This window comes from Telopea speciosissima, chromosome 9, assembly GCF_018873765.1.
Source record: "Telopea speciosissima isolate NSW1024214 ecotype Mountain lineage chromosome 9, Tspe_v1, whole genome shotgun sequence".
NCBI classification, from domain to species: domain Eukaryota; kingdom Viridiplantae; phylum Streptophyta; class Magnoliopsida; order Proteales; family Proteaceae; genus Telopea; species Telopea speciosissima.
This window is the reverse complement of record NC_057924.1, coordinates 35964042-35974362: the sequence shown is the minus strand read 5'-3', so window position 1 is coordinate 35974362 and position 10321 is coordinate 35964042. Positions and strand designations below refer to the sequence as shown.

At 41.4% G+C, this 10321-nt stretch overlaps 1 protein-coding gene and 1 non-coding gene across 2 annotated transcripts; both read right to left on the bottom strand.

The window, feature by feature from the left end:
* Window positions 1-1292: 1292 nt before the first annotated feature.
* On the bottom strand, window positions 1293-1399 carry LOC122641203. The gene has a single exon (XR_006329851.1). It is a non-coding gene; the product is annotated as a small nucleolar RNA R71 (small nucleolar RNA).
* A 5437-nt stretch (window positions 1400-6836) lies between these two features.
* LOC122638849 lies at window positions 6837-9428 on the bottom strand. Its single transcript, XM_043831698.1, has 3 exons — window positions 7792-9428; window positions 7361-7488; window positions 6837-7216 (listed from the first exon to the last, which is right to left on the bottom strand). The coding sequence occupies exons 1-3, from the start codon at window positions 9426-9428 to the stop codon at window positions 6837-6839; spliced, it is 2145 nt and encodes a 714-aa protein (XP_043687633.1).
* Between the last annotated feature and the right edge of the window lie 893 nt (window positions 9429-10321).

Sequence of the window (10321 nt, the reverse complement as noted above, 5' to 3'; positions counted from 1 at the left end):
CCCGTGGTTATAATAAACCAAAGCATGCTACCAAATTGAATAACGACCCATTGGGGAATCGAACCCTAAAGATAGTCTTCTCCCGTATTTGCACAGCTTTGTTAGTTTAGATTTGTTTATTTTGTTTTTAGTTTAAAATCAGATTTATTGCATTTTTATTTTCGTCACTTTCATCTTAGTAATTTGGCCTTCCAGTTTCCCGTAGATCGACCCCTTACTTGCTACTTGCTAGATTAGTTTAGGGTTTTAATTTTGATCGATTAACGACACGATCAAATTTTGGCACTGTTGCCGGGGAACCGAAGTACGGTTGCTAAGATTAATTGAGTTGTTTTGTGTTACATTGTTTTAGTTTTAATTTTATAATTACATAAATTTTTTTATTATTATTTTTAATCTCTTTATTAGGTTAATTTTAGTATACCTAACACTCTTTTTGTTTATGTAGGAAGCGGAGTAGATCAAGTAGGATAAGCTGTCCGTTTGTTTTTTTTTTTTTTATTTCTAGACTTTATGTAATTAGGGTTATTTTATGTAATTTATTTTTTTTTATTCCCGCATTAGATTGGGTGTTTAGGTTTAATTTTAATTCCCCCAGCCCATTAAGATCATATGTGTAACTGTTCATTGGGGGCAGCACGTGGAATTGCGCAACCGCCAACACCAGGTACGTATTTTCATTAGTTTTAAATTAGTCAATTTTTTTTTAACTTTTTAATTCTGATTTTTATTTTTTATTGAGTTTTATTTTTTATTTAGTTATTACATTTTAATTTCTGTTTAATTAGCACGTCAACTTGTGTTGTGTTTCATGCATGGTCGGCGTTCTTTGCACCCCAATCTGACTTCCCTTGACCTAGAAATAGAGCGATCTATACCTAAGGATAAGGATAAGGATAATAGTAATCAAATGGGTGACGAAAACCAGCCAAGAAGACCGCTGAGTGAGCACTTCACTCCAACTGCCTATACCCCTGCATCTTGTATTCAGTTGCCTGCCATTCAGGCAGCTCAATATGAGATCAAGTCCAGCATCATACAGATGTTACCATCCTATTATGGACTTGCTAATGAGGAACCTTACAAGCATCTTGATGAGTTCTTAGAGGTGTGCTCCATAGTCAAAATCCAAAACCTCTCTGAAGATGCCCTAAAGTTAATCCTATTCCCATTCTCCTTAAAGGACAAAGCCAAACACTGGCTTCATTCCCTACATTCGGTTAGGATTTCTACATGGGTGGGGATGTAGCAAGAATTTTTGAAAAAAATTCTTCTCCATTGGTCAGACTAATAGCCTTAGAAGAGCCATTACTAGTTTCTCCCAATTAGAGGGCGAACAATTTCATGAAGCGTGGGAGAGACTCAAGGAATTACTTAGGAAGTGTCCCCACCACACTATCCCAAAATGGTAGTTAGTCCAGTGCTTTTATGATGGCCTCCGTGACTGATATAGGCAGATGGTGGACTCCTCTTGTGATGGAACATTTATGCACAAGAATGAGACGGAAGCATGGGATCTTTTTGAAATCCTTAGTGAAAATTCCCAACATCATGCTTCAGCCTCTAGGACTGAGATTCCACACATAGGGCAACCAAAGAAGGGTGGTCTCGATGCGATCAATCCAACTGTAGAGATGACTGCTAAGGTTGATATGCTGTCCAAGAAATTGGACTATCTGATGTCTGTAGGACAGCAGTCTATGCCCCCTTTCCCAATGAGTTTCTCTCCACCTAATCAGACTAAAGCCTATGCCCTATGTGCTAGCCCTAGTCACTATGTGACAAACTGCCCTTCGGCTGCACAATACCCTGAGTTTTTTCAGGAACAGATGCAAACGGCTCAAAGTTTTTCTACACCAGGTAATGATCCCTTTGCCAATACTTATAACCCGGGATGGCGGAACCACCCAAACTTTTCATGGAGAAAATCAGTACCTACTAACCCTCCAAACCCACCATATAGGCCACCAATTAATGTTCAAACCAATGCCTATATGGGTGGACAACCACCATATCCTCAACCCCAACAGAATCAATCCTTTGAGGAAAAGGTACTAAAAGCATTAAGTGGACTCGACTAGAACACACAACTGCTTCACTCACATACTCAGTCCAATAATAAGCTAGAAAACCAACTGGGTCAGTTAGCCGATGCTATATGTAGGAGGGAGGCTGCCCAATTGCCAAGTCAGCCACTAGGTAACCCAAATAGTCAAACGGGTCGAGGGAAAGAGCAAGTCCAATCGATCATAGTCCTAAGGAGCGGCAAAAGAGTGGGAAAACCTGATGCACCCTTAGCCACTAATGGGATGCTGCCCACTAGTTCTCAAGGTCAGGGAGAGGCTGAGTCAACCCAAGAGAAATTCGGTGGTGATGAAGACACACATGATTCCATTATTAAGATACCACCTGTGAAACCCATTCATCAATTCCCAAGGAAGGGGCTGCACATTCCTATTGTGGAGGGACCATCACCTGACTCTTACATTCCAAAGGTCCCTTTTCCCCAAGCCTTTCAGACATCAGCCCCAGACTATTTGGGTAAACAGGGTGAAAGGATGCAAGAGATGATCGACTTGTTCCAACAAGTTCGCATCAATCTCCCCCTCTTGGATGCTATCAAGAAAGTTCCTGCTTATGCTAAGTTTTTGAAAACTCTGTACCCAAAAGCGTAAGTTGAGAACTCAAATCCCTAAGACCATCCATTTGACTGAATAGGTTAGTTCAGTAATTTCCAGCCACCTACCCCCTAAGCTTAAGGACCCAGGTGTGCCTCTTATTTCTTGCATCATTGGAGATCTCTCCATAAGTAGGGCACTACTTGATTTAGGGGCTAGTGTGAATATTTTGCCTAGATCATTCTATGATAGATTTGATTTAGGAGATTTGAAACCCACTGAGGTCATCCTTTAGTTGGCTGATCGTTCAATCAAAACACCTCGTGGGTTGTTAGAAGATGTTTTAGTGAAGGTAGAAGAATTTTACTTTCCTGTGGACTTCCTTGTCTTGGATATGGATACAACCACCATAGCCATGCTTCCCCCTATCATTTTAGGGCGCCCCTTCTTAGCTATTGCAAATGCTTGCATAAATTATAGATCGGGCGCCATAGACATCTCTTTTGGGAATAAGAAGCTTAGGCTCAACATCTTCAATGCATCCTTAGGGTCCTTTAGAGAAGAGGATTACTTTGCATTGGATTTATTAGATGAAGTTGTGGCTGATCACACATCACACATGGTTGTTGATGACCCTTTGCAGCACTATGGAGATGAGTCTGAGGCATACACTAAAGAGGTACATACTTTGCTAGATTTTTCACCCTCTTCAGAACGGCCACCTTGGATAGTTAGGTTTGAGCCGGTTCCCCCTTTGTTACATCTCCCCAAACCTTCTTCTAAATTGGTTCCTTGGTATGAATTGATCCTTGACCTTCCATGAGTCAGTCTGAGTCTGGCTGAAGACTCTAAACTTAGCGCTCTATGGGAGGCAACCCACTATTTTTTTTTTCTTTCTTTCTTTCTTTAGTACTTTTGTTTTTGTGTTTGTTGGTTTTTATTTTTTTAGGTAGCTGTTACTGATTACTGGATGCACTGTTCTGCCATATATGGCTGATTTTTGATACACTCCTTCCCTTAACCTTGTTTTTATTCTTCTGCATGCATTGAGGACACTGCATACTTTAAGTGTGGGGGGGGGGGGGTGAGACTGATTGGTAGATTTTTATTTTTTGGCTTTTGGTAAGTTTTACATGTCTCTGTGTTACTTTGATGCAAAATGCGGGAGAAAGAGATTTAGGAACCCTAATCTGAAGTAATGAAAACCCTGTTGAGAGGACAATAGCTGGTATATATCCTAAGCTGGGTTTTGACTTAGACAATAAGAGCCCCATCTTGTCGAAGGGACAGACCACTTGGCTGTCTTGTGTTTCTTTAAGATTTTGGTTAGGAGCTGAGACCAAGTTTAGTTTTGGCGTGACATAAAATAAAAAAATAAAAAAACAAAAAAACAAAAAACAAAAAAAAAACAAAAAAAATCATCATGAGAGTTTAGTTCTGTTGCTTCAACTTAGTAACTGAGGCATCTAAGTCACAAGCCCGGAGTCTCACGTAAAACGGTTGGAGTGACTAGTTAGGTTAGTATTACTAGTATTCTTGAATCCAGTTCGGGCTTGTAGCCTTTTTGGTTCAAGTGAGTAAGCCCGAGGAGTGTTTCACACTCAATCCCCTAAAGCCATCTGGCTTGGGAGTGGTTGGCTTAAAGCTCGTTACATGAGCCTTCTAGAAAGCTTAAAAAGCCAGAACATTGCACGGATCTGAGAATCACGTAATACAAAAAAAAAAAAAAAAATGAAAGAAAGAAAGAAGATAAGTTACTGCCTTGCTGTAATGGTATGGTAAAAAATGCTCCGAAGCCTAAAGCCCTTGGTGCCCTCGATGTCAGGAGTGGTCTTACCTTAAGTAAGGTGGTGTTTGGAAGATATGGGGAGATTCCCTAATTAGGATGCGTATCTATTGCTAAAATCAATACTGGGTAATAAGAGCTCAAGTGTGGAGGTACCTTTATCTTCTTGATCTTAAGTAGGGCATCTTAGTTTCGGGTTTGATATGTGCTTCTTATCCAATTGTCAAAATTTAAACTTGCATCATGAATTTTGTGTGTATATTCCCTGCAAACACTCACGAGACAAAACTCGTCCACTAGGGGTAACCTACGGGTTTAAAGGCTTGTTGCACATGCTAAGTGCAATCGTGATTCCTACGAAAATGAGCTAGGTTTTATTTGGTTGTTTTCTTTATTTTCTTTTTGCTCGAGGACTAGCAAAATCTAAGTGTGGGGGTATTTGATGAACACATTTATGTGTGAAATTATCCCATTTAATTTTGTATTTTATCTGCTTAAAATGGAACTACCTTGGGTATTTTTGATCTTTTTCAGGGTACAGGGGTAATTTTGGCATATTGAAAGAATTTGAGAAAAAAATGCATTTTTTAATACTAAATTTAGAAAACCAGATTGGAGGAGTTCAATGCTACACAGACACCAGCCTACCCATGGATCGACTCACATGTGATCAAGGGCGAGATGGGAAGAAGTTTCACTGAAGATCCAAGGGCTTAATCGTCATTTCATAAAAATGAAAAATCTTCAGAAGATATCTGATATTGGGCTCATACTATCCAAAATATTAATTGGAGCAACTTTGATTCTCGAGTTGGGTCCACCCAGGGCCAGCGAGGAGAGAGATTCTCAAAAAGAGAATTTTGATCAAAATTGATAATTTAAGATTAAACTCTGTCTCTCCTCCCTAATATCTCCCTCTCATCTACTATGGATTATTCCTCTATTCCAACTTCAATTCTTTCTCTCTCGCTCTCTCTCCCTCTCTTTTTCTCTCTCTTGGTTTCCTAATCCCCATCTCCCTCTACCTCTCCTCCATCTACCACGTTCTCCTTTTTTGTTTTGTTTCTTTTTTTTATATATTATTCTTTTTAAAAACCAACTACAAAATAACAGCCACGGATTATCCCACCTTTCCTAGTTTTATTCCACTTCTCTCTCTCTCTCTCTCTCTCTTATATCTCTTCTACTCAAATTCACTCACCGGATTCTTTATTCCTACATCTCCTCTATCTCTCATGCTTTCTTATTGCTAAACTTCTTTTCTTTAAACACCGAGAGATATATAAACCCAGGGAGAGATTAGAGAAGGGGTTCCCATTCGATTCTATAGCCATTAGCCGTGCCCTCTTCTCTTCTTCTTCTTATTTCATCTTTCTTCTTTTGTTTCTTTTTTGTTTTATTTTTGGATCTTGGGTTTGGGAAGAAGGAAAGGAGGAAGATCACCGCTCCAGCTTCATGGATCATCATCACCATTGTTGTCCTTTGTCATCTTCCACCATGATTGGCTAAGTTCTTTCTATCTTTAGATGTAGATGAACTAATGATGTTTGTTATTTAAAAATTCTGGTTTGTATGCTTGATTGCTTGATGTTGAGACCCCATCCCTATTTGGATGATTTTAATTGATGTATTTAGTAGAAAATTTTTGCTTCTGTGATTCATTATTTTTTATTCAAGCAATGGTATTTTATTCTTATGTGGTTGTACCGATGATGGATTATAGCTGAACGAACTAAGCGTGCTAAGCCCTATAAGTGAAGGATGATAGTAACCCTACACTCTGTGGTATTATTAGGCCTGTGGTTATAATAAACCGAAGCATGCAACCAAATTGAATAGCGATCCATTGGGGATTCGAACCCTAAAGATAGTCTTCTCCCATATTTACACAGCGTTGTTAGTTTAGATTTGTTTCTTTTGTTTTTAGTTTAAAACCAGATTTATTGCATTTTAATTTTTGTCACTTTCATCTTAGTAATTTAGCCTTCCAATTTCCCGTAGATCGACCCCTTACTTGCTAGTTGCTAGGTTAGTTTATGGTTTTATTTTTGACTGGTTAACGACACGATCAAGACACATTATTTATTTATATTCACACCAATCATAGGTATAAGTTTAATAATTACATTCACATCCCTATGGACATATCTATAACCTGAGTCGATCCATAGGAATAAGGGTAGCTCTAGGTATGGTATACTAGGTCTCTTTGGAAACTAAGTCACGGTGTAGGACTTCCTTTATGAGTCTATACAAGGTTTGGATGAATCAAGTACAAATAGAGCCGTCACTAGCTTGAGGCGTTATGAATGATCTCCAAGTACACGTGGTCCTCATGGTTCGCTCAACTAAACCTACCCAAACCAGCCTAGTGTTTCCTTCTTGTAGGCCCGGTTAAGAGTTTTTTTTTTTTTTTTTGGTCGAAAGCAAATTTATTGAAGAGAATGGGAGGAACTCTTGGTGTCTGAGACAGTAACCTCAGCTAACCAGGGATCGGAAATGGGCCAAACCATCATTCCCGAAACAGATAGGGCCCTCCTGGCAAGGGAATCTGCAATAGAGTTAGCAGCCTTTGAAATAAAGACAAAACTACAAACATCCAAGTAAGACACGATGTGCCTAATATCTTCCAGGATCGGTGCCACCTTCAAATCAGCCGGCTTCAACGGGTCCTGGAGATAAGAAATGACCTGCAAACTATCACTCTCTACCATGACCGAGAGAGTACCCTCAGAAATCGCCTCTAACAGACCCTTTCGAATAGCCAAGGCTTCTCCAATCACAACATCATCAAAGGAGAGAGGGTTGGAGACTGCAAAATGGCATTTTCCTTCATGATCACGAATTAAGAAACCCACACCACTCCGCTTCAAGACCGGGTCGAAGGAAGCATCACAATTGATCTTAAAAACACCAGCCGGGGGGGGGGACCAGGCCATGAGAGAAGAAACATTACCAAGCACAGAAACAGTCCGAGAAGAGGCTTGGTTGTTGCAAGCATCCAAGAGCTCACCACAAGCTTTTTGGGCTGTTTTTACAACTTCCTCCCCTGTCCAAGATCTGCTTCCAAAGGCTATGTCATTCCTAGATATCCACAGGTACCACAAAACAAAGCAACAAAGCGCTGTAATTTCCTTGAAGCTAATTTTGCCGTGAGATAACAGGGACCCCCACCCATTTATAAATTGATGGAGTTCAAGGCTGCTGTCACTAGATATTAAAGAGCTTAAATTGCAACCAAACCAAATGGAACGGGCGAAAGTGCAGTGGAGCAAGATGTGATCAATTGACTCCTTAGGTTCACCACACCTACGACAATGAGTATCAAAAGGTATAAGACGTTGGTGGAGCGCAGCAGCAGAGGCCAAACCACCCGCCACAGCTCACCAGATAAAGGTTCTAATCTTGGGCATGGTGTGGTTGGACCAAATTCTCTTCCAAACAATAGATGGCACAACCTCCCAAGAATGTGACTTCCCGGAAGAGGGAGCTATTGCCTCACGAGCCTCTCTTTGATTTGACAATAGATGATAAGCACTCTTCACCAAATAATCACCCTTCTTGTCAGCACCCCACAACAAGGTATCATCTTTAGGAAACACACTGAGCCGGATCATTATCGCTTCACGATCACTGGGGTGGAAAAATTTTTCAAGGATCCCTGCCTTCCAACATCTGTTGGGCTCATCGATCAACTCCGCTACCACTTGAGGGGGGTTTGGTTCAACAGGTGGGTGTTGCACCCGATAGCTAGGGAGAGAGGGAATCCAATTATCCGACCAGATCCGGACTGAGTCACCCACTCCAACCTTCCAAACCAGACCATCTTTCAACACTTTTCGACCTTCAAGGAGACTCCTCCAAGCCCAAGAGGGGCTAGCACCCAATTTAGCCGATAAGAAATCTCCATTAGGAAAATATATAGCTTTCATAAACCTCCCCCACATCGAATCTGGTTCAGCCCAAAGTCTCCAAGCCATCCGAGATAAGAGAGCTTTATTTTGTAAACTCAGATCTCGAAAACCTAACCCACCTCTTTCTTTAGATCTGCATAAGCGCCTCCAAGAAATCCAGTGGATTTTTTGTTTGCTTGAGTCATCCCCCCAGAAGAAATTAGAGGCTTCCTTACGAATCCGAGCATGGTGAGAAGCGGGAAGTTTGAAGTGGGAGTTGGTGTAGTTCCCAATGGAGAGAGCAACAGATTTGAGCATAATTTCCTTCCCCGCATGAGAAAGCAGTTTATTCTTCCAACCAGAAAAATGAGGCCCCACCTTATCTGCCAAGTCTTGGAAAAGGGATGCTTTGGAGACCCCAAAATCAATAGGTAATCCCAAGTATTTAGACGGACCCTTGGTATAAGATACTTTCAGAATACGGGAAAACCACCTCTTGAAGCGACCCTCCACATTAGGGCTGAAGGAAAGCGATGATTTCTTGAGATTTATGGCCTGCCCGCTAGCCCTACAATATAGCTCCAAACAGTCCTTCAAATTAAAAACTTCTTGCAACTTAAGTTCAGAGAAAAGACAGCAATCATCGGCGAAGAGGAGGTGTGTCAAAGGATCTGTTCTATTCTTCACATAGACTCCTTTAATCAACCCTTGGCGATTTGAATGGGCAATGACAGCACTTAAAGCTTGACTACAAAGAATGAAGAGAGCCGGGGAAAGAGGATCCCCTTGGCGTATGCCACGAGAAGGAATCACCTTCCCCTTGATAGCCCCATTGATAATCAACTTGTAGGAGACCGAACGCAGGCAATTAAGAACCAAAGAAACCCACTTTGTATTGAAACCAAACTTTAAGAGAATTGCCTCAAGGAATTGCCATTCCACCCGATCATAAGCCTTCTTCATATCTAGCTTTAAGGCCATAAACTTCTGCTTCCCCTTCTTCTTCTTGTTGATGTAGCTGAAGAGCTCATGGGCCATAAAAATATTATCTGAAATAGACCTCCCTGGGACGAAGGCTGATTGAGTAGGAGCCACAAGCTGGTCAAGAACAACCTGTAATCGGGATGCCATCACCTTTGTAATAACCTTTACTACCACTAGGCATAAGCTAATTGGCCTGTAGTGCTCAGCAGCAGAAGGGTTAGAGGTCTTGGATAGAGCCGTCACTAGCTTGAGGCGTTATGAATGATCTCCAAGTACACGCGGTCCTCATGGCTCACTCAACTAAACCTATCCAAACCAGCCTAGTGTTTCCTTCTTGCAGGCCCGGTTAAGAGTTGGATCCTATGTACCCCTATAAGGGTTTCTACACCATGTAGGTTTAGGTTCACTCACTAATGGGGTCTAAGGATTTGCATCCTCAAAGGCAACTCTCCTCCTCTCGCATAGGAGGGGAGTCACAACGTACACTGATGCCCACCATCTCATATTGGCCGGCCCAGTCGGGTATAAGTCCTAACCCCTTTTAAACTTTAGGGCCTTAACTAAACTTAGGTGGTCCTCGTAAATGGGTCACGCAACCAGGGGGTCCAACCTAGGGTATAGGCATAAACTAATCACACCTAGGTGGGATAAAAGGTCTCCCAAATTTGGGATCAAAATCCTAAAAGAAATCGAGCGGACTCACGAGCGATGTCAGTACTCTGGGTCCGTTCGTGGCTCCCTCAGGAAAACAAGGAGAGTGGACTAACGGGCGGATGCGGAATGTGAATCCGTTCGTTTGTCCATTCTTAGAAGGTCAAAAGGCCTAGAGAAAATGAATCGATCAGATCTACGGGCAGACTCATAAATGTGGATCCGCTCATTGATCCCCTCAGGCTAATTATCTAAAATCTTAAGTTTTAAGAGGGATAGAGCGATGAACGGAGTCACGACAAGTGGTTCCATTCGTTCATCCATTCACGAAATTTTAACAAAACAGAGCCGCGAGTTTTAAAACTCACTTTTGGCTCCAAAGAGGGGAA